Consider the following 24,668-nt stretch of genomic DNA (forward strand, 5'->3'; position numbering starts at 1 on the left):
CGTGACTGCCTGAACCTGCAGAGAGTGGTGAACACGGCCAAGTTCTTCACCGATTCATCACTTCCTTCCTTCCAGTCCATCAGGAACAAGAAATTTCATGCACAATGAAATGACAATAAACTAATCTGATACTGAGTAAAACACAAAATGTGCTTGAGGTGCTCAACAGGCCAGGCAGCATCCTGTGAAGGGAATAGACACGTGACCATTCCCTCCACATATCAAGTCAAATCAAGTTTATTTGTCACATACACATACGAGATGTGCAGTGTGAAATGAAAGTGGCAATGCTCGCGGACTTTTGTGCAAAAGACAAACAACAAAACAACCAAACAAATTATAAACACAATCATAACACACATATTCTTTTACATAATAAATAATGGAAGGAAAAACGTTCCGCAGACATATGCTGCCTAACCTGTTGAGTTCCTCCAGCACTTTGAACTTTGCTCAAAATTCCACCAACTGCAGTTCCTTGTATCTCTAATGTGAATCTGGATTTCATTCTAAGCAAATTTATTTATCTGCATTATTTAAACATCCACGTTTGGAATGAATGATGCCACTGGCTTAGATCTGCCAAGATGAATGTTGAGCATCTCGTGTTGAGTTATCTATCCAGCCAAGCTTTACCCCTGTTAATTGCAACCGCAAAGAATGAGTATAATAAAATCATTCATTATGCTGCAGAATCATTTTCATTTGAACTAGTAGGTTTCTATAGCCAAATTCACACAAAGACACGTAATGATTTCTCAGCTTCCAATTCACATAATAGATAAGGGCACCAAAAATAAAAGATATACAAAATTATAGAATGTCAGTGTTTAATCTACACATGAATATACAGCTCACTTCACATATGCAAACCCGTTTGCCACAGCCCTAGTTCTCATTTGTCTTCATCTTCCCCCAATCTAATTTTGAATGCACACACACACAGTCTCTGCCTGAAGCACTAATGGTTGACTGGCATTGTTTTCTGGGCAGCCTATGTTCTATTTGGTGAATGTGTGATCACTGATACCTTCTTTCAGCTCAAACGATCCTGTCATATCCAAGGTCATTTCCTGACCTATTTATCGATTCAGGATTTATATAGACTCATTGATCAGCACTTACAGAAAGGATGTGCTGACAATCCTTGCAAACTGCATGATCAATGGGAAATATTAACACCAAAGCATCTCTATCATTGACCTGTTACGCTGATGACACCCAGATCTACCTTGGCACCAAATCCCCCCACAACCCCCCCTCTCCCATATCAACTCCTGTTTGTCAGCTATAAAAACCTGGATGCAACATAATTTCCTCAAACTCAACAGCGATAAGACAGAATTCCTACTCATAGGCTCCAAAGCCACACTCAGCAAAATCAATAACCCCACTCTCACCATCGACGGCACCACTGTCTCCCCATCTCCCCAGGCCCGCAACCTTGGCGTGATCTTTGATTCCACCCTCTCCCTTGAGCCTCACATCCGCCATGTCATTAAAACCTCCTTCTTTCATCTCCGCAACATTGCCAAACTCAGACCCTCTCTCACACCGCCCGCTGCTGAAATACTCATCAATGCCTTCATCTCCTCCCAGAATGCAGCTGCCCGGCTCATCACCCATACCAAATCCTGGCATCACATCACTCCAGTCCTCAAACAACTTCACTGGCTTCCCATCTCCCACCGCATCACCTACAAAATCCTGATCCTCACCAACAAAGCCCTCCACCATCTAGCCCCCCCATATCTCACTGACCTCCTCTCCCCCTACCAACCCTCACGGTCCCTCAGGTCCACATCAGCTGGTCTCCTCTCCATCCACAAGTCCAACCTCCGCAGTTTTGGGGACAAAGCCTTCTCCAGGGCAGCTCCCAGGCTCTGGAACTCCCTCCCCCAACTGATCCGCAATTCCGTGTCCCTCACCATCTTCCAGTCCCGCCTCAAGACCCATCTCTTCACCTCTGCCTATCCTTAGCCCCACGTGCCATCCCTTTTCATCTGTGCATTAATTGCCTCATACCGTGTTTTGTATTGAATTCTGTATTTACTTTGTGTACTAGTCATGTCTGTACAATTTATTTCATTCCCCTTACATGTTTTTCCTCTACCTGCTAAATTTTTGTAAGGTGTCCTTGAGACTCTTGAAAGGTGCCCATAAATAAACTTTATTATTATTATTATTATTATTGACCATGCAGTCTAGAGATATTCCTCAAAATGGGACAGATCAAGATTTCACGCCAACATCGTTGGTGCAGTGGTAGAGTTGCTGCCTCACAGCGCCAGAGACCTGGGTTTAATGCTGACTGCAAGTGCTGTCTGTACAGAGTTTGTACATTCTCCCTGTGACCTTGTGGGTTTTCTCCGGGTGCTTTGGTTTCCTCCCACACTCCAAAGATGTACAGGTTTGTTGGCTTAACTGGCTTGGTATAAATGTAAGTTGTCCTTAGTGTGTGTAGGATAATGTTAGTGTGTGGGGATCGCTGGTTGGTGCGGACTCAGTGGGCCTAAGGGCCTGTTTCTACATTGTAGAATAATATCAGATTTATTTTTTCTAAGCATTTACTGATGATGGATTGAAACTGACTGTGTGTGGAGAGAATGCTAATGGCCTGGGCTTCTCCTACCTTTGGGGGAATGGTTGATGTCTTCAGCCACACGCCTCCGCTCGAGAGATTTAAATTAAACAGCAGCTTGGAGATACCTTAATCTGAACATGTTTCAACTTCCAGGGGAATAGATGAATGGGCAGATCTACTCTGCTAATCAATGGTGAGTGAAATTGGATGATGGTAAGACAAGACTATTGACCAATCCAGTTGGTGTCCTGCTGAGACAGAAATCCTAATGTAAAGCCGCAAAGTCACTGGGCAATGATAATAGTTTGCATTATTCATAACACATCGAATGTCTCCAGACATTTTCATTCAGTTAGCTTTTTGATTTGGTGGCACATTTTTCCAATTCCCCAGATAGACTGGAGTAAAGCTGGAGTAATTCAGCGGGTTCAGACAGCATCTCTGGAGAGAAGGAATAGGTGGCGTTTCGGGTCGAGACCATTCTTCAGAACCAGCATCTGCAGTTTCTTCCTACGCATCTTGTCTTTTTCAATTCCACAGTCAACTCAACCTTTCCCATCTCTGTAGCATCTTCCATCTCTAGAATCATCCAAGATCTCTGTCATCCCTGTCTGCCCTAATTTTCTGTCTCAAAACCAGCTTCACCTCAGAAAGAATTCTAGAACTCCAGGCCTCAAGAGCTCCGGATATCCTTCTGCAAACCCTTTTAATGCTCTGCCCTGTCCCCTTCGTTAAGGCACGCTCTAAAATATACCTCTTTGACCAAGCTTGAAATTATCCGACGTCCGTTCCTGTGGAGCCCTCTGGAATTATTATGTGATGCTAAAAACATTGTGCAATTGCAGCTTATTATTCTCAGTGGTTGCTTGGACAAAATAAATTTCAAAGTCTGCAGAAGGGTCCCGACACAAAACGTCACCTATCCTTTTTCTCCAGTGATGTTGCCTGACACACTGAGTTAAGGGGCTGTCCTCATGCGGCAACCTAATTGGCGAGTTTAGAAGAGTTTAGGAGAGTTTGAAAAAGTGTCATGTTGAAGACCTCCTTCAACTATGAGGAAGACCTCCTTCGACTACTATGATGAAGACTATCTACGACTGCCTTCAACTACTCTCGATTACCTACGACTAACATGCCAACCTACTAAGACCTACTTTGACTATTTTTTTACTCACGGGCATTTTTCAGCAATGTTAAAAAACACGCCGCGACCTAGCTGAGGCCCCGAGTACCCGGGGCTACTCTCGAGCATGAAGGAGAGTTACAAAGACCTCCTAGGACCTCGTGACGACTATGCTGCAAGTATGAGTTGAGGGCAAACTCTTCTAAACTCACCAATTAGGTTGCCGCAGTGGGACAGCACCTTTACTCCATCACTTTGTGTCTATCTTAAATTGTCTTTGTTTGGAATGAGATAACCGGAGCTGCCTTCCTCTTTGCTAAGCAAAAATAATATAGAAAAAGACACAAAGTGCTGGAGTAACTCAATGGGTCAGGCAGCATCTCTGGAGAACAGGGGTAGGTGATGTTCCAAGTCGGGACTCTTCCACTTTGGAACATCCACTTTGAAGAAGTTCTCCTCCACCTACAGTTCATTGTTTCCACAAATAATAGAATCATAGAAACATAGAAAATCAGTGTAGGAGTAGGCCATTTGTCCCTTCGAGCCAGCGCCTCCATTCAATATTATCATGGCTGATTATCCAAAATCAGTACCCCGTTCTTGCTTTCTCCCTATATCCCTTGATTCCATTAGCCCTAAGAGCCATATCTAACACTCTCTTGAAAACATCCAGTGAATTAGCCTCCACTGGAATTCTACAGATTCCTACACACTTGCTGGGTGAAAAAGTTTTTCCTCATCTCATTCCTAAATGTAATACCCCTTATTCTTAATACAGGTCAGGAAAGCCCTGGACCGCGGTGAGTTCATAAATTTAACTCTCTCATTCTGAGGGCATAACAATGTGCGCAAATTTAAAAGAAATGGGGCAATTGAAATCTTAATGACATGGAAAATAAATTCTAACTCTAGCTCTAGACTCTCATCAGCCCAGTGAGTTTGACAAGTCCTGATGTTGTTCCATACGGTACCGCAGGGCTCAGCTTCGCTCTTTTTAGTGTTTATAGTCTAATGGTTCAATCCTCTCAGTGTCCTGGGGAGGTCAGAAGTATGTACATTTCATTCTGAAAGCAAATTAAATCCCTCTGGCAGTTAGAAATTCAGAGCATGGGGCGGATTCAGCCATGCTTGCACAAGGCGATAGATGGGGACATCACTGAGATTCCGATTCTGGAGAGCGGAATAACTAATGCTGTACCAGCGAGGAGGGAATATCATTAGACTGAAAGCAGCAGTATATGCCAGAGCTGCGATGTGCATTGGGTGTGCACAACAGAAGGAAAAGGAATAAAATATAATGCCTTAGTAATAAAGGCAGTGTCAACAAGCAATGTTTGCAAAACTAAAACCCCAAGTGACTTGCCTTTCACAAAAAGCTAGGACTGCACGTCCTTAAACACTAATTCACAGCAGGCTTGCAACCCACGAGGCAGGGAAGGGAGATGAGATGAGGGAATTCCAAGAAATGACTTGATGATACAAGTAAACACTCAATGCGTCTAGAACTGTAATTTTTAAAGAATATCTTTCTTCTTCTTTTAAACGGTCTCAGGCTCCAGCAGTGAATTCTCAACACTAACTCCCTCACTTGCTGTTACTGGACACATGGGATGAACAGGCTTCAGAAGTAATTGAAAGAGAGAAACCTTAGGGAAATGTAGGGCAGCAACAAGACGCTGCGGGTGCCGGAAACTTGAGCAAAATACGAACTGCTGGAGGAACGTTGAAATGTACAGAATAGTGAAAGGCTTGGATAGAGTGGATGTGGGGAGGGTGTTTCCACTAGTGGGGGAGTCAAGGACTAGAGGTCATAGTTTCAGAATTAAAGGACATTCGTTGAGGAAGGAGATGAGGAGAAATATCTTTAGCCAGAGGGTGGTGAATCTGCAGAATTCTTTCTACAGAAGGCAGAGAAGGCCAAGTCAGTGGATATTTTTAAAGAAGAGATGATAGATATTGATTAGGTTATGGAGAGAAGGCAAGAGAATGGGATTAGGAGGGAGGGATAGATCAGCCATGATTAAATGGCGGAGTAGACGTGATGGGCCAAATGACCTAATTCTGCTCCTATCACTAATGATATTATGATCTTATGAACACATCTTTGTTTTGGCAGGTAGCATCTATGGAAGGAAATGGACAGAGATGTTTTGGGCTGGGACTCTTCTTCGGACTGGCTGAATCAAAGGCAGTTGATCTTTATCCCCCACCCCCCTCCTTCCCTTCACATTCCCCTCTCATTGTACTTCTCTCCCCCCTTCTTTTGTCTCACATCCCTCCTTCCTTGCCCATCACACTCTATCATCCTCAGCCCCTAGTTACTTCCACCAAACATCGGCCCAGCCTCTGCTGTTATCCCCACCTGACTCTCTTCACCAACCCATCCCTCTCCTCCTGGATACCCATCTCGTGCCAACACTTGCCCCACCTTTCCCTCCTCCTCTTTGATCCGTTGTTCTCCCCTCCACTCTTTCAGTACAGAGGAAGGGTCTCAACCTAAAACGTCAGTCAATTGGCCTGTTCCCTCCACACTTGCTGCCTCATTCGCTGAGTTGCTTCAGCAGATTGTTTGTTGACAATGCCATCACAACCATGGAGATGGTTGACTTGACTATCCCAATGTCCACGTCATCTTTAGTCAACCACTTCCTTGTGTTCATTTACCCGCACTCATAATGAATTAAACTCAGTACATTTATGACACAGAAAACACCTGTGAAGAGTTGAGATGGATCTTTGTCTGAATTGGTGTCTGACCACACATTAACTTCCGGGTAACACAATCTGCCACAGGCAATGATAGTCCAGTTTTATACTGCCATCATAGAGTCTGACCTCACCTTCTCCATCATGGTCTGGTTTGGCTCAGTCACCAAGCATGACATCCGGAGACTGCAGTGCATTGTTCGATCAGCTGAGAAGGTTATTGGCTGCAACCTTCCCTCCATTGATGAATCTGTACACTGCAAGGGCCAGGAAGCGAGTGGGTAAGACCATCTCTGACCCCTCTCACCCTGGCCACAAACGCTTTGAAGCACTTCCCTCTGGAAGGCGACTCCGGACGTCAAAACCGCCACAGCCAGACATAAAAACAGTTTTTTACCACGAGCAGTAGCTCTACTCAACAACCAAAAGTCTGTAGCCCCTTTTTGCTCTGGTATTTTATTTCATTCTTCCTATGTTTAAATTATGATGCTTTATTCTTAATTGTTTAGTGTATATCGTGTTGTTACTTGTGAGCAAAGCACCAAAGCAAATTCCTTGTATGTTTTCATACTTGGCTAATAAAATGTATTCAATTTAGTTCAAAATGCTGAAGTAACTCAGCGGGCCAGGCAGCATCTCTGGAGAGAAGGAATGGGTGATGTTTCAGGTCGAGACCCTCTTCAGACATCACCCATTCCTTCTCTCCAGAGGTGCCTTCTGGCCTGCTGAATTACTCCAGCATTTTGTGTCCATCGAACAGTATCTAAGCTTCACTTCAAGAAGCATTCCCAAATCCTCTGAGTATTTTATATAGCTCCAATCTATTGCCTCTCGTTCTTCAAAATTCCAAAGAATATAGGCCCACTCTACTCAAATATCCACACAGTAGCCCTTTCACCCCAGCAGTGCATCCTATGAAACCTTTGTTACATTCCCTAGAAGACAAACCTTCCTTGGGCAAATAAACATGTCCCTACATGGCATCAGCTTAAGGTACAGTCACAAAGAGCTCCTTTATAATTATAGCAAGACTTCCTTAATTTAATAACCAAAGGGAAATGCACCATTTGGTTTGCTAATTGGTGGCAGTGGCTGCAGGCTAACTTTTACTAATTCATGTATTAGAACCCAAAATCTGTCTGAATATCACATTCCAGCAACAACTTGCATTTCAAGTTGAAGTTTGATATTACGGCAATATATTGGACCTATGCAAAACACTCTTACTAAATGAATTTAAACAGCACTTAAATTAAAATCTGGCCCTGGGCCAATTATGCTTCCCTCAGCTCAATAATCCAACAGGCAAAATGCCAACACTAACCCAAATAAATCAATGCCACTTGACACTTTGACATTAGAGCCATTCAGAAATGCTTTACTTTAAATGGTCTGGGACCAGTGTCTCAGTGCATCGAATAACTAGAATGAAGGCAGGGCTTTAAACTAAATAGTGGATGTAAGGGTTTAGGTAAAGAGAAATTTAGGGTATTAAAGAGAAAGGATAACATTTCAGAACTGAGTAGCACTATGGTTAAATGAATGGCAGTTCTTCAGGCTATAGTAAAGGAATAAGAATGTGGTAGTGACCAGGGTCAAAGGAGTTTCAATGGTGTAAAATCAAAATTAGAGGCTTCTTAAAACTTTGTATCTGAATGCTTGAAGCATTCCAACATAATAAGTAAATTAGTAGCACAAATAGTGATAGATGGTTGTAACATCACAGCTATTACAAAGGCAGGGTTGCAAGGTGACCAGGAGGGCTACCTCTGTTAGAAAAGGATTATGGTGAGATGTGGGAAAGTCTGGAAATAGAATTAGTTTGGACAGAGATAAGAAACAATGTCAAAGGAATCAATGGAAGTAGTTTTCGGATCCCTATCATGGCAATGCCTTTGGGCAAAGTATCATTCAAAAGGTGGAAGGCAGACAAAAATGCTGGAGAAACTCAGTGGGTGAAGCAACATCTATGGAGCGAAGGAATAGGTGACGTTTCGGGTCGAGACACTTCTTCAGACTGATGTGTGGGTGGTGGAGGGGGGGGGGGGGGGGTGAGGGACGGGAAGAAGAATGGAAGAGACGGAGATAGTTAAAAGGTGCGGGTTGTTACAAAGGTGCAATGCATGGGTGACTTTAATCTTCACATAGGTTGTGCAATTAATACATTTCCAGTAACCAGTCGTCTGGGCAAAAGTGATCATAATATGACACAGATTGAAAAACTTAAATTGTAAGAAGTTAAAGGAGAGATTTCATCACAAAGAATAGTAGAGCTTTGAGTATGGAGGGGAAATTTCCACACCAACAGATGCTAATTAAAAGAAAACTGATGAAGGGGTGAAAATATAATATGGGAGGGAACTGGCAAGCAATATGAAAACAGTATGAGCTTTGTACAAGGAATGAAGTAGCAAAAGTAAACACTGTTCTTTTGGAAGCTGATCTGGGAATTAGTAACAGCGGGGGAAGGAAATGTCAGAGATGTTAAACTAACATGTTGCACCTGTGAACAAATTAAAAGTATGCCACAAGTGTAGGAAATAGAGGGCAAAAGAGAGAGTGGAACTCAATACAATCTTAATACCAAGGGGAATATTGCTCAGCGAACTAATCGGTCTCAAGGTTAAAAATCTCATGAATCTGATCAGTTCCATATGACTGTCAGGGACTATTGGGGGGAGGGGGGGATGCAGGAGAATGGGGTTGAGAGGGAAAGATAGATCAGCCATGATTGAATGGTGGGGGAGACTTAATGGGCTGAATGACCTAATTCTGCTTTTATAACTTATGAGCTGCTGTTCATGAGAATGCATCTTGAGTACTGAACATGGAACTAGTATGTTCCAGGTTGAGATAAAATTAATTGTAGGAAGAGAAATCAAGGGTCATGGGAGACAATAGACAACAGACAATAGGCGTCTTGGCCCTTCAAGCCAGCACCGCCATTCAATGTGACCATGGCTGATCATCCACAATTAGACACAAAATGCTGGAGTAACTCAGCGGGACAGGCAGCATCTCGGGAGAGAAGGAATGGGTGACGTTTCAGGTCGAGACCCTTCTTCAGACTGGTCTCGGGAGACAAGGCAGGAAAATGGAGCTGAGGGCAGTTTATTGAATTTTATTGAATCTCCAAGCTCCAGCAGCCTGCGAGAGACTACTCCTCCTCCTACTTCTTACCTTCTTATTAACCAGTGACAAGTTGAGTTACGGCAAAACACTACTCAGCGGTTTCCATTAAAGGTAGAAGCGTATGAATTATTTAACAGTCGCAAAAGACCCAGGATGTAATATTCCACAGATGGGTGGTTTATCACAAAACTAGAGGTTATCTCCTTGCTGTAAAGTGCTCTCCCCATCCTTTGAATGTCACAGTGCCTGGAATTTAGAAGGATTATTTGAGTGAGCAAGACTCAGCCTGGAGCATTCCCTGAGGCACAATATATCACACTCCAACAGCCGACCAGAACAGACATCGCCCTGACATGCCAGTAAATCAGGGAACTGTGCATTCAATTCTGACAAAGGTAAATTTAACCATGATAAATTTAATCTGAAACCAGATTTGAATTCACTGAAAAGGTTCTCTGAGATAATGTCCCCACCATAGCCCTATATTGGAAAATAATTCTAACCAACGGTGGCGCAGCGGCAGAGTTGCTGTCTTACAGCGCCAGAGACCCGGGTTCGATACCGACTACGGGTGCTATCCGTACTGAGTCTGTACATTCTCCCTGCGACCTGCGTGGGTTTTCACCAGGATCTCCGGTTTCCACCCACACTCCAAAGACATACAGGTTTGTAGGTTAATTGGCTTGGTATAAGTGTAAATTGTCCCTAGTGTGTGGAGGCTCATGTAAGTGTGCGGGGACTGCTGGTCGGTGCGGACTTACAATGTTTCCGCACTGTATTCTTCAAACTAAACTAAACTGACTCAAACTACTCGAGATTCCTGGTATCTCTGAGAGGCTAAGTTTCTAAGTGTCTAACCTATAAATATGAGAAAGGAAACAATGTTACTTGATATTTTCAAATCTTACACATGCCGCTAATTTGTTCAATATCTTTCTCAGGGCAAAGTTGTTGCATATTTGAATGAGAAAGTAGTTTTGATTAAAGGTGTTGCAGAGAGACAGGAACGCAGCCGAAGCTACGACCTGGGCATTAATCATGCGTTGGAGATGGTGATCGATGATGATTTGTAAATGACAAGGCAGATGCTGCAAATGTTAAACTTGAGACTGCAATAATCTTCCTCCTGATGAGTCAGATTAATCAAGGAGCATTACACGAGACAAAGTGCGAGCACAGCTTCTACTGAGAGAGATTAAGCAAAGCATTCCTTAAAATGGAAACATCCCAATAGCTTGTCCAACTGTCCTGAAGCCTCCGCTGGTATCACTTACTGGATGGAGTTATCCATTCTGGACACGGTCAGAAACGCAGCCAGGTTGGCAGTGTAGGAGGAGCACACGATGAGAGTGAAGAGCCACCAGCTGCCCATCACAATCCGCATGGCAAACGAGTTCATGGGTGAGTCTCCACCTGCAAGCAGAACATTCATTGATGTGTTGAGATGGTAAGAACATGTCAAAAAGCATATAGAGCAGGCTGTGTGGTTGGCCGAGCCTGCCCTGTCACTCGATAAGACCAGAACTGATCCTGTTATTTACTGTTCAATCACCCCATTACATGACTCAATCACCTGCCCAAAACCTATCAATCCCAGCCTCCAATATCATCACTGATGGACCAGCCCCCAACCTGGGACCAAACATTCCAAAGATTCAAAACCTCTGGGTCAAGATATTTCTCCTCATCTCAACTCGTATTGCTGTCCTATATATTCCACATATTACATTCTATCTGCCAATCTTACCCACACTGCCTTCATCACTTGATATTTTCTCCAACTGCCTTTACCACATTATATTTTCTTCACAGCGCACTACCTGATCTAAATGTCACAGCTCACTTTTTACCTAATGCGGGCTAATCTTGAGAGAGGCTTCACACCCTCCTCATTAGTTCACTGGTGCCAGTCTCTGTCACTCTTCTGGAAAAATAGCATGCATCTCAGAAAAATACCTTTTTATTCCCACTCCCCGAGTTAGTCTTTTAACTAATCCTCTATTTATTTATTTATAATGTATTTCTGCAATTCCATGAGTCTTTATTGTATGTGACAAACATTTGTGAAATATCTTCTCTCTGCCTTTTCTAATATTCAGATTTACAACATCTTCGGCTTCCCATTATCCACCCAGTTAACACCATCCTCATAAAGCTTTATTATAACAGTATTTGGCAAATGTGATTTAATTAAACAAAAGTCACCTTGCTTCTTAATAATCCTACTACGATTTGATAAATGTCCTGTTACCACATCCTTTACATTGGATTCTAGCATTTTGTTGCCAGTCCATTTCAGTCAAGCTGGTCTATTGTCCCCACTGTTGTCAGACTACTGAATAGTCTTCCTCTAAATTAGGGTGAGGTCTCCATCTTCCAATCTACCTCATTGCAGACCAGCTTTTAATCCATTAATTTTTACATTATTTGCCTCACGGGTTTCATTTATCTGAACATTTCTCTTATCAATCAATCAATCAATCAATCAATCAATCAATCAATCAATCATATCAATCAATCAATCAATCAATCAATCAATCAATCAATCAATTTTTATTTATATAGCACTTTCAAAATCATCTCACGTTGAACCAAAGCGCTGTACATAGAAGAATTTGGGTTACCATACAGCCATACAAATAAAAAGAAAAACACAACACACTATAGAATTTAACATGAAGTCCCCCCACAGCAGAATCACTGGTTTGTATTGTGAGGGAAGGGTGTATAAAGTCTAGTCCTCTTCCTCTATGTTCACCCATGGTCGGGGCCTATTTGAGGCCTCCACATACGCCGCAGCGGAGGCCTGATCCTTATCATTAGTTTATCGCCCCAGCGCAGAGGGAGAAGAGGAGGGAAGAGACTGCAGACCAAAGACTTTTGCCTCCATCACAGTGAGGAGATGCTGGGTGGACTCACTGTGGTGGATGTTAATATGTGTTTATTGTTGTTTCATTGTATGGTATTATATGTATGACTGCTGCAATTTCGTTCAGACTTCGGTCTGAATGACAATAAAAGGCTATCTATCTATCATTATTTCTCCCATGTTATTTACATTAATCAGCTAAGTAACATTGGGGAATAATATAGATTTAATGAAGGATTTATACATTTATTTTATCTCTACTTCCTGATCAGAATATCTGATTCTTTTAAGTGCCTTGCTCTCTGCCTTCAACTTTTTAAGCACGTTCTATAGTTATTGAAAATGACCTTTCTTCCCAAGATTGTTCTTGTGAAGGAGTTGTGCTGATTAGTAACTTTCATTAAATATTTAACTAAAATGATCTATGAGATACTACTGTTCAGTGGGAAAGAAATGAAAATTCATACTTTGCAGTCCATTAGTGGCATCAGCAAACATAATTGATGCGTACTAGTATTGTGCACTTGGCGATCGTTTCTGAACACCTCCACTCAGTCCGCCTAAACCTAAATCTCCTGATTGCTAAACACTTTAACTCCCCCTCCCATTCCCACACTGACCTTTCTGCCCTGGGCCTCCTCTACTGTCAGAGTGAGGCCCAGTGCAAACTGGAGGAACAGCACCTCATATTTCGCTTGGGCAGCTTACACCCCAGCAGTGTGAACATTGACTTCTATCCCCATTCCGCTTTCCCTCTCTCTCCATTCCTCCTCTTTCCTAGTTCTCCCACCAGCCTGACTGTCCCCCTGATTAAATGTTATCTCTGTTTGCTTCATTGTCACCTTCTCCTAGCTAACAATAATCTATTCTACATTTTCCTTGATCGACATCCCCTTTGATATCTCGTTTTCACACCTTAAACTTCCTTATCTCTTGGTCTACCTCTCCCCTGTCTCTCAGACTGAAGAAGGGTCTCACCCTGAAACATCACCTATTCCTTTTCTCCAGATATGCTGTCCAACCCACTGAGTTACTCCAACGTTTTGTGTCTATCTTCGGTTTAAACCAGCATTTGCAGTACCTTCCTACATATTATTGTCCACCTGTATTATGAACCAGATTATTGTGACAACAATGTTCACTAGGAGTGTGAAGCAGTTGTGAGCCAGCAGTGTACTAATACCAATAGGGTGTATCAGAGTCACACAACAACGGTGGTGCAGCGCTTGGGTTGTTGCCTTACAGCACCAGGGACCCGGGTTTGATCCTGACTATGGGTACTGTCTGTACGCAGTTTGTACTTTCTCCTGTGATCTGCGTGGGTTTTCTCTGGGTAGTCCGGTTTCCTCCCACACTCCAAAGACGTACAGGTTTGTAGGCTAATCGTCTTCGATAAAAGTGTAAATTGTCCCTAGTAGGCAAGATAGTATTAGTGTGCGGGGATTGGTGGTCAGTGCGAAATCGGTGGGCCGAAGGGCCTGTTTCCTCACTTTATTTCTGAACTAAAACAAAACTAAACTAAACCAAAGAGTTACCATGATAGTATATGAGCAGCGTGTGTGCACCAACATTGTACACCGAATCATACTCCAGCAGTGTGTGCCAGTATAGTGTACCAGCGACATATACAAAAATCACCCACTAGTAGTGCATAGAGTACAGAATGGCAGCCCAGCTATACACCGGTATTTATTCTATTAAACTTTATTTAATTCAAAGGAAATTCCATTTTGTGGATACTGCAGAACTATCATGAAATTGAGAGATTACACATTGGAAATTAGATACAGATTTAAGTTTTCTGAATAATTTAAAGAAATCATTCTTTCCTTCTGTGAAAACTGTAGCTACAGTCACAATACACAAATTAGATACATTAGCAACATTATCACTAATTTACATCTACCAATTAGGATAATTACAAAATTGACTTATCTTTACAATTCAAAGTCTGGCAGATTCGCTTTGTGCAAAAATGACTTCTATTATGTTAATAAGATGCATTAATGTAAATTAGAGTTGGCTTCTCCCTGTCCCTGTCTTGGGATCGTGAATTTGTACAGTTCTCAATCCTCCACCTGCTCTGATCAATGAGACTTTCAACGTTGGGTAATTGAATAACCTAGAATTCATTGGAGCACAGATTAACTCCCTGGCTACAATTAAATTTAGCCTACAAAGTAAAAAATACTTATACAAATGCATTTATAACACGAGTTTCATGGAAAAGGCTTTTTTAGCCATGGAAATAGTTTGTTATTGATGCATTAGATATACCATCACTGTTGTCTGGGTGATGCCTGATAGAAAAAACTGTCTCCTCACCGCATTGTGGCAAAGGTCACAATTCCAATTCTCTTTGAAAAATACTGATAGATCAGTTTTCACCATCTTCTCAAGGAGAGCGTCTCAACTTTTTAAGGGGGAAGATGCTTTCTTGACCTCCTTTAGTTCTTTTGTCAATGATTTTCAATATCTGGCCTCTGGTTATTGAACCATTCGCCAGAGGGGATCTGGTTTTCTCTATTTGAGATCAGAATCCCATCGAAACATTAATCAATAAAGTCAACCTAACTAACCTGTTGTACAGACAACAGAAGACAAGGTGATGTGGACACTAGGCAATTAGCAACCCGCTGTTTTGTATCTTTCTTTTTGAATATCAATAAAGTGCAAAGGTCAATGTTAAAGGTGATGAGCTCAGTTTATCTTCAGTTTTCAAGGTGAAGGGGAAAAGATTTAATAGGAATCTGAGGGGTAACTTTTTCACACAAAGGGTGTATGGAACAAGCTGCCAGAGGAGGTAGTTGAGGCTGGGACTATCCCAACATATAAACAGTTAGACAGGTACATGGATGGGACAAGTTTGGGGGGATATGGACCAAACGCAGGCAGATGGGACTAGTGTAGATTGAACATGTTGGCCAGTGTGGGCAGATTGGGCCAAAGGGCCTGTTTCCACACTCTATTGAGTCAAAGAGTCACAGAGTGATACAGGGTGGAAACAGGCCCTTTGGCCCAATCTGCCCACACTGGTCAACATGAACAAACTACACTTGGATGGTACTTCTTAATGCTGCTGCTAACAGCACTGTGACACTTTTGTGCCTTTGTACCTGGCTCCCGATTTCTCCATAGCTGCAGGGGAGAGCTCAGTGTTCAAAGGCGGGATTAAGATTCTCACGGCACTGCATACATATCTGAAAATAAAACTGCTTCTCATTGTTCCAAAAGTCTTAAATAAAAGATGTGTTTTGTGTGAGCGAGGATCTGAAAGTAGCAGTCAGCTCCCAAACTCATACCTTGCATTCTCCATAAAATAATCAGGAGTTGAGAGAGCAGACTGCAGAATGTTCGATGCCTTGGGACAACACTGTATTACTTGGTAACCGGCCTGATGTGAACTTAGTGGACTGCAATGGCATTGTGCCAACATTGGTACTTGCCACTTACTGCTGATGTTACTGGGAATTGGGGAATACTTGATGGAGTGTAGCCAGGAACACAACTCTTGGCTCTCGAACTAATGCAAACTTCTTTGTACAAAATACACTTCTGGTTGTCTATTATTCCTGTGGTGTAAGGGTCTTCGTTTAATTTACAGGCTTATCCATTAATCTTCAATGTGTTCTCCAAGTTGGCCTTGGGTAGCTGTACTATGCATGTTAAATTAATAAAGCATTATGCTTAATTATCAAACAGTTCCTTTAAAAAAAATGTTTTTCACTCCTTGTTCCCATGCATTGGAACATAAGGAAATGGAACTGGATGAAGACAGTTGGCTCCTCACACCCATTTGGCCATTTAATTAGATCAGGATTGCATCTCAACCCGTTACTGTCTGATTCTAACACCTGGAATGTTCTTACTTTCATTGCTGTATCTGCCTAAAACAGCATCTACAGCTCTCAAAGGTAGAGGAATTCCATCCATTCACAACCATCTTTCCTCTTGACATCCCTCCCCCAGGTTGCCTTGCTCTGCAATTCTTACTTCTCCCCCACGCACACAAACTGGTTCCTGGTGTGTTCGCTCATGGGCCATTGGATTCACTACATTCACGCACCATTTCCCAGTCAACACTGTGAGCAGAGGTTCGATAGTTACCTTGCTGAACAAATGCTCCGTAGACCAGCCAGATGGCGGTGTGCAGAGTGCTGAAGGTGGAGGCCGGACTCTGAGAGTGCGTTGGAGTCTGCGTTCGGACCAACTGCACCCGATTGAGCACAAAGATCAGGACCCCCACCAGCGGGATAGCAGCGGCAATGCAGGCCCACACTGCGAGGTCAAAGGGGGCAAAGACTGAGAAGATGTTGATCTTTTCTTCCGGCTTCTTCACGAGGATGCCAATTGAATAATCCATGTAGCGCTTGCTGAAGTCCACAACACTCTCTCTCTCCGGAGTGATGGTTACTGCTGAGACTGCTATGTCTGCTTTCTGTGGACAAGAAGACAGGCAAAGTTATCATCCTGATATCAGGACTTTAGCAGCCCATTTCCAGTAGTATTTCCGGGAATTAGCTTGTTTGTTCAAGTTCATTGATGGTCTGAATTTCTCATTGAAGAAAAGGACCTTTTCTCAATTACCTTGCCAATCAGCTCAGCCTGCAATGTCTTCATAAATTCATACGTGATAGGAGAAGGATTAGGCCCATCAAGAAATTGACCCATCAAGTCGACTCCGCCATTCAATCATTGCTGACGTCTTTATCTTTATGTTATACAGTTCCACATGGTTCACTCACCTCGTCCAAAGTTTGCAGTTCAAACCTCACTCAGATTAGAGCACATAATCTGTGGTAAAAATAGTGAGCCAAATTCCCAATGGTTGAAATTTCAGCTCATATTCCTGACTGAATGAGCAGCCACCAGACTTTATTATGTCCCTTCACAGTGGATAGATATATATCATTTCAAAACTGATGTACAATTTGATTTGCAGTGATTGTAACACAATAATCTCATTAAATTCAAATCTCCTATTTTAGGTAGCCTCTAACAAAACACCCCTCCCCCACAAAACACCCCTTTCTCCCCCCCATACCCTCGCCTCCCCTGGGCCCTGCATGGACTTGTATCCATCTCTCCCCTCCTCTTTGCTCTCAACCTTTCACAGTTCTTCAATCCATTTGTCTCACACTTTCTGTAATTTCATTTCTAGCCTTTGTGTCCAATCATCTGCCTATCAACCCCCCCCCCCCACCCCCCCCCCCCCCCCCCCCCCCCCCCCCCCCCCCCCCCCCTCCCCCCTGCCTGTGTTCACCTGTTACCTGTCAAGCTCTGTCTTTCCCTTCCTCCATCTAACTTTCTCCCCCCCGCACATCACAATCAGTTTAAAGAACGGTCCCGACCTGAAACATCATCTATTAATGTTCACCAGGGATGCTGTCTGACCCATTGAGTCACTCCAGCATTTTGAGTCACAGAAACATAGAAACTCTTTATTTTTTGTGTCCTTTCTAGTAAACCGGATCTGCAGTTTCTTGTATCTGCAGTAATCTCATGGATAGTTTTGTGACTGGTATAAATGAAGGAATAAAACTCTCCTGAAGAGTGCTCTGACACTGCTCCTGGATTATGTCCTTGCACTGATGTCCATTGATACTCTGGTACATTCATGGACCCACCTACGCTGCGTGTGTGATGCTTGTCTCTAAGCCTAGAATTGTTTAAGCCAAGGACGTACCTGCCAACATCAATCTGGGAATAAAGGAATATCTGGAATAAATGCTGATGATGGTGCCACTGGGAGAGGCAAATAACATCAAACTGCCTGGCACATAAGAAAGCATGTAATTAAATAAACAAATGCTGACGAGATCTAAAACCAGTCATTTTGATAAAGTAATTGGAAAGCATTCAAGCTTTATCATTGTGAATTAAATTTCACCTGCCTGATACTATTAATTAAATAATGGTTTTGCAGTCACTTGTAATGAAAGCATAAATCCACTTTGATACAATTATACTTCTGCCACTTTTAATTTGGAAGCAGTAGGAACTTGCCCTTTGTAATGGTCTGAATTTCTTCCCCTTGTTTTTAACTCTCTCCCTGGCCTCACTGCTTCTCTCCCTCTTAAATTGTGTAAGTCCTTGTCTTCTGGTTCATTCGGGTTTATTGGCAAGTAAGAATTTCATCAATCTATCTGGGACATATGACAATAAAACACTCTTGACTTGACTCCTACTCAATGACCAGGTCCTGCATTATCCTTGGTAATAATTGCTACTTCATTGGCAGTCATGTCATCCATTGCCAAGGTGCCAGGCTGATTAATGCTGAGAATCTATAAGGCGCTGTTCAGGCCGCATTTGGAGTACTGTGAGCAATTCTGGGCCCCATATCTGGGGAAGGGTGTGCTGGATTTGGAGAGGGTCCAGAGGAGGCTTTTAAGAATGATCCCAGGAATGAGTGGGTTAGCATATGATGAGCACTTGACATCACTGGGCCTCTAATCGCTGGAGTTTAGACAGTTGAGGAGGACCTCATTGAAACCAACAGAATAATGAAAGGCATGGAGTGGATGTGGAAATGATGTTTCCACTGGTGGGAGAGTCTGGGACCAGAGGTCACAGCCTCAGAATTAAAGGGTGTTATGTTGAAAAGGAGATCAGGAGGAACTTAGTCAGAGGGTAGTTAATCTGTGGAGCTCATTGCCACAGAGGGATGTGAAGGCCATCAGTGGATATTTTTAAGGCAAAGATAGACAAATTCTTGATTAGAAGGGTGTCAAGAGGTATGGGGAGAAGGCAGGAAAATGGGATTTGGGGGCAGAGATCAGCCATGATTGAATGGCGGAGTAGACTGGATGGGCTGAATGGCCCAATTCTACTGAACATGTGAGCTTCTAATTCTCTCCTTCAACATCACCTCTCTCTTCTTCCCAACCAATATCATCAAAGACTCACAGAATCCCGGCCATCTGATTTCATTCCTACTACTGAGAAGAAGGTGCAGGAGCAAAAGAGAAACTTGAACCTTGGGGGAAGGGTAGTTTCTCACATGTGGGAAGGGTTAAATAATAGCTTCTTCCCGGCAACCATCAGGCTTTGAACACTCCACAACACTAACCTCAGCAACTGTGAACTTCAATGCAAATTCATGTTCATTTAATCTAGGAGTAGAAATAGGCTGTTCGACCCATCAAGTCTACTCCGCCATTCAATCATGGCTGATCTATCTTTCCCTCTCAACCCCATTCTCCTGCCTTCTCCCCATAACCCCTGACTCCTTTACTAATGAAGAATCTGTCAATCCCCGCTTTAAAAATATCCATTGGCTTGGCCTCCACAGCCGTCTGTGGCAATGAATTCCACAGATTCATCGGCCCCTGACTAAAGCAAATCCTCCTCATCATGCAGTGCAACGTGTCTTGGGTTGCAGTACTACTTTGATTTTTGTTGCCCTAGTATTACGGTTAAATACTAATTATTTTTTTAGATCATTTCCCAATTTCCCATTTACAACCTTGTTAGGCTTTGGCAAATAAAAATTGAAATGTTGCCACATATGATAATCAAACACTCTTGACTGGACTCTTGAAACACTATCTGCAGTACTACCTCTTTAACCCAGATTATATTTGTTGATCTTGCTATTTGCATACGTGTTTCTAAGTTGTATCTGACAATGCTCCTGCACAATGCTTTAGAACTTTTTTTTACATTAAAGTTGCACCGAAATGCAGGCTTTTCCCCCCACCAATTAGTGTTACCTACATGGATTTGCTCGGCGACTCTATCATGAGAAAGAATTGTCTTGGTTACATCCCAGGCCTGTTACTGATTACCATATTCATACTCCACAAGCCCGTTTTAAGTTGCATGAAACATTCTCCAATATTTCACAATGGTATTGTGAAAATCTCTTTGCGTTGGCTCATTAACCGTGTGACATTTGAAACTCCAGAGAGCTGGTAATTAGAGGATGGCCACGGATTAGTTTCAAGTAATTTGATGAACAAAATCATGTTATAATGGGCTGCAGCCTTCAATTTAACGTCAAACATTAGGGGTATGAATGCTTAACGTGTTAATATGAAATTCTTCCCCCTGCTCCATTAAGAGAAATTATTCAATGATAATTAATCGCACATGGATTTCAGAACGAACAGTGACAGTTGTCACACTGATTCCAATTTCTCATCTCCAACATTTGGCCATGACGGGGCATTCTGACGGGACATATTCTCTGAAGAAGGGTTTCGGCCCGAAACGTTGCCTATTTCCTTTGCTCCATAGATGCTGCCGCACCCGCTGAGTTTCTCCAGCATTCTTGTCTACTTTTCCAGCATCTGCAGTTCCTTCTGGGACATTTTCTCTGTTGACGGAGGCTTCTGGACAAAAGGCCTGTGGCATCTCTGCTGTCTGAGGTACGAGTCCCAGTTTCTCCATTAAAATGGGAGTCAGACCATTCTTGGACCATATCAGTTGATGGTTTCCAGAGAGGGATCAGCAGGGGTTTCTGCCATCCTTCTGTGACTGGAGTCATCAATAATGCAATGTATAGGGGAGAGGAACAAGAAAAGCTGCAAACACTTTTTCCAAAGAGTACGTGGAAATAAATGAAAAATTGAGAAAAATGCAAACGGCCAGTCTCTTCTTTAAATAGATGTTGCCAGAGATGATGCCTGACCTGCTAAGTTACTCCAGCATTTGCGTCTATCTTCGGTATAAACCAGCTCCTTTCAACATTCTTCTTTAACTGTAAACTGTTGCCTGCTGACTTTGACATTCACCTTTAAACTGACGAATTATACTGTAGCCGTGATGCATCGAGCTCTTCTGTCCTTCTAACTCTTAAGAAGCAATAGAACGCTGAGAAAGCTGCAGCAGAACTAGTCCCACCACCCAATGACACGAAGCATCCTGAAATACTCTTCCATGATTCCATGCAGGTAACCATAACCTGTTCTCCTTCCCATCACTAAATGACTCCGACTCATGGAGACAGAGATTAATGTTGTTCTACCATTTCTACTAAATAAACACCACTCCATTTTGAGAGGATCTCCGTTGAAGGGGAGTACTCCAGTTAATTTATTGTCAAGAAAATGTTCAACTCTCCTGCCCTTGCTCTGTGCCTGACTTTGGACCTCTGTTTAATGTCACAGTCAACTGCAGACAGGGATGCAGGATAGCGTTGCTGTTTCCAGGACTGATGTCAATTGGACAACTGTGTGGCCATCAGCTCATGCATGGGGAAATCACAGATAAATCTTCATTACTTCTTCTGATGGTAAAGGGCAGCAATCTATGGCTGTGATTCTCCACAGCTCTGCTAATAACATGTGACAGAAGATCTGAAAGAATGTTTTTTTATCTATCCTGAGGGTCAGCACTTCCGTATTATTGAATAGGGGGGCAGCGCCAAGGCCAAGGAACCGGGTTCAATCCTGGCTACGGATGCTGTCTGTACGGAGGTTGTACGTTCTCCCCGCGACCTGCATGGATTTTCTCCAGGATCTCCGGTTTCCTCCCACACTCCAAAGATATACAGGATTGTAGGTTAATTGGCTTGCTATCAATGTGAAATTTGTTCAAGAAGGAACTGCAGATTCTGCAGAATCGAAGGTAGACAAAATGCTGGAGAAACTCAGCGGGTGGGGCAGCATCTATGGAGCGAAGGAAATAGGTAACGTTTCGGGCCGAAACGTTGCCTATTTCCTTCGCTCCATAGGTGCTGCCGCACCCGCTGAGTTTCTCCAGCATTTTGTCTGTCAATGTGAAATTGTCCCTCGTATGTAGGATAGTGTTAATGTGCGGGGATCGCTAGTCGGTGCGGACTCGGTGGGCCGAGGGGCCTGTTTCCATGCTGTATCTCTAAACTAAGCTAAACTAAAATTGTGCAGTAATGCCTGTCTAACAAGATTGCTTTCTTTCTATGCACTGCTCCTCTGACAGCTCTGGGCCTTCTCAGCACGACCTTCCCAAGCACCCCATTCCCCTGGTATTGCTTCTTTGCACTACATCAGTCCATATGCGTTGCCACTGCGCTTTTGTTATCTTCACCTCAAGCACATAGCACTCTCCGTATCTAAGATGGTAACCGCTTGATGGACAGTAATAATGACACAGGGAACTGCAGCTCGCCTTCATTTAAACTCATGCACACACACACACACCTTTCTTTTGGGTTGGATTATAACGGTTTACACACTATTTCCAATTCCCCAAAGTCAAGCTGCCCAGGTGTGCAACCTTTGAGCCCTAAACCTATTTGTTACCTTTTTTTACCCCGTTGCTAGAATCTTTCTTTAATTTTGTGTGGTGATTCTCTGGAACCGATGCTGTTATGTGCTGACGAAACGTCCCGAACTGAAACGTCGCCCATCTATGTTTGCCAGACATGCTGCCTGATCACTAGAGTTACTCCAGCAATGTGTGTTCCCTGCCACTAACTGGTGCAGGCCCATTTTTGGTCATGTTCCAACACTTTGGTCACGGGCCAGCCCACGTTCCGTTCAGTCAAGGAGCGACCATCTGTTGCTATGATCTTTGGAGCTCAACCCTATCGTTCATGTTTGTATCGTCATACATCTTGCTTTCTGACTCCACACCCTGTTTTACTCCAATCATGCAGCACTAGTATCTAGAATATAGAAGAGTACAGTACAACAACAGGCTCTAAGGCCCACAATGTCTGTGCTGAATATTTTGCCAAGACCATCACTTATCTATCTGCATATAACCCATATCCACCCCCATTCCCCGCATATCCATATGCCTATCCAAAAGTCTCATAAATGCCATTAACGTATCTGCTTCAACCACCACCCCTGGCAACTTGTTCCTGACACCCACCACCCTCTGTGTAAATGACCTCCCCCACACATCTCCTTTAAACTTTGCCCCTCTCGCCTTAAACTATGACCTATTTGATTCTTCTGGAAAATAGATTCTGACTGTCAACTCTATTTATGCCTCTTATAATTTTATATACTTCTATCAGGTCTTCCCACATCCTCTGGCATTCAACGGAAAGCAACATTAGTCTGTCTAACCTCTCCCTGTAGCTAATGCCGCCAAATCCAGGCATCATTGTGGAAAACCTCCTCTGCACCCTTTTCAAAGCCTTCACATCCTTCTTGTAATGGGGCGGCCAGAACTGTACACAATACTCCAAATGCAGCCAAACCAAAGCCCTATAACGCTGTATCATAACTTCCTGACTCTTATACTCAATGTCCCACCTTGTGAAAGCAAGCATACCATATGCATTAGATCAGACCCAGACCAGATAATTTGCCCATATCAGCATGGTAAACCTAGTTGTCCATGAGTTTCATCAAATTCTCAAACCACAATGAAAATTAACAGTAAAATTCAATTATTAAATTAAAGAGGAGTTGATAAAGGAGTGCTTACCTTGTTAATGAGTTCACCGATCATTCCATTCCAGGTCCCATTAGGAAGTTGGCTACCATATTTCTGGTCCGTGGCTTGATAGATCTCATACTTAAATCCAAGATTCTTTGCGAGGGCATCCAGGACATCAATGGAAAACCCTTTGTAGCGTTTTGGTTGTCCCAAGATGTTTTCAGCGACCATGACAAAGGGTTCCTCCTGTGGGTACACACACACACACACATGCACACACACACACACATGCGCACACACACACACACACACACACACACGTACGCACGCGCGCACACACGCACACACACACACACACACACACACACGCACGCACACACGCACACACACACACACACACACACACACACATGCACGCACACACAGACATATGCACACATGCACACGCACACACACAGACAAGGACACAAACACACACGCACACAAGCATGCACACACACACAGACACACAGACAAACACGCACGCACACATGCACGCACACACACAGACACACACACACGCAAGGTTGAGGAGCATACAGGCAGCATTAAGCATTAACACCTTCAAACTAGGAAAGAGCTACACCTGGGGCCCAACTGATGTTTCACAAGAAGTCTAATCTTCCTCACTCTATAAGTCAGGTCATTCACGGCCAACATCAATACAATATATTATTGATTTACATCTTGTTTCGGCCTTGGTTATTTTATTGGATTGGTGTATTGCTTTTGGAAAAAAATATATGTTGTGCCAATGAGTTAATAATGACTGGAACATGAAGCAAATCCCCACTGATGTGTATGAATATAAACCTGATTTTAAAGTGAAAACAGAACCTACTGGATATACTCAGCAGGTGAGGTGGCGTCATTATACAGAGAATGGTGGGTGCCTG

The 24,668-nt window shown here is 43.1% G+C and overlaps 1 protein-coding gene across 1 annotated transcript in view; it reads right to left on the reverse strand.

Moving 5' to 3' along the window:
- Positions 1-24,668, reverse strand: part of LOC129712988 (glutamate receptor ionotropic, delta-1-like) — a 539,407-nt gene that overhangs the window by 26,493 nt on the left and 488,246 nt on the right. Inside the window, exons 11-13 of the mRNA XM_055661821.1 lie at positions 23,782-23,979; positions 16,522-16,852; positions 10,820-10,958 (exon numbers count right to left, since the gene is read on the reverse strand). Coding sequence (XP_055517796.1) covers positions 10,820-10,958; positions 16,522-16,852; positions 23,782-23,979 — 668 coding nt within the window. The remainder of the gene's footprint in view (positions 1-10,819; positions 10,959-16,521; positions 16,853-23,781; positions 23,980-24,668) is intronic.

Source organism: Leucoraja erinacea, chromosome 34 (genome assembly GCF_028641065.1).
Source record: "Leucoraja erinacea ecotype New England chromosome 34, Leri_hhj_1, whole genome shotgun sequence".
Lineage (NCBI taxonomy): Eukaryota > Metazoa > Chordata > Chondrichthyes > Rajiformes > Rajidae > Leucoraja > Leucoraja erinaceus.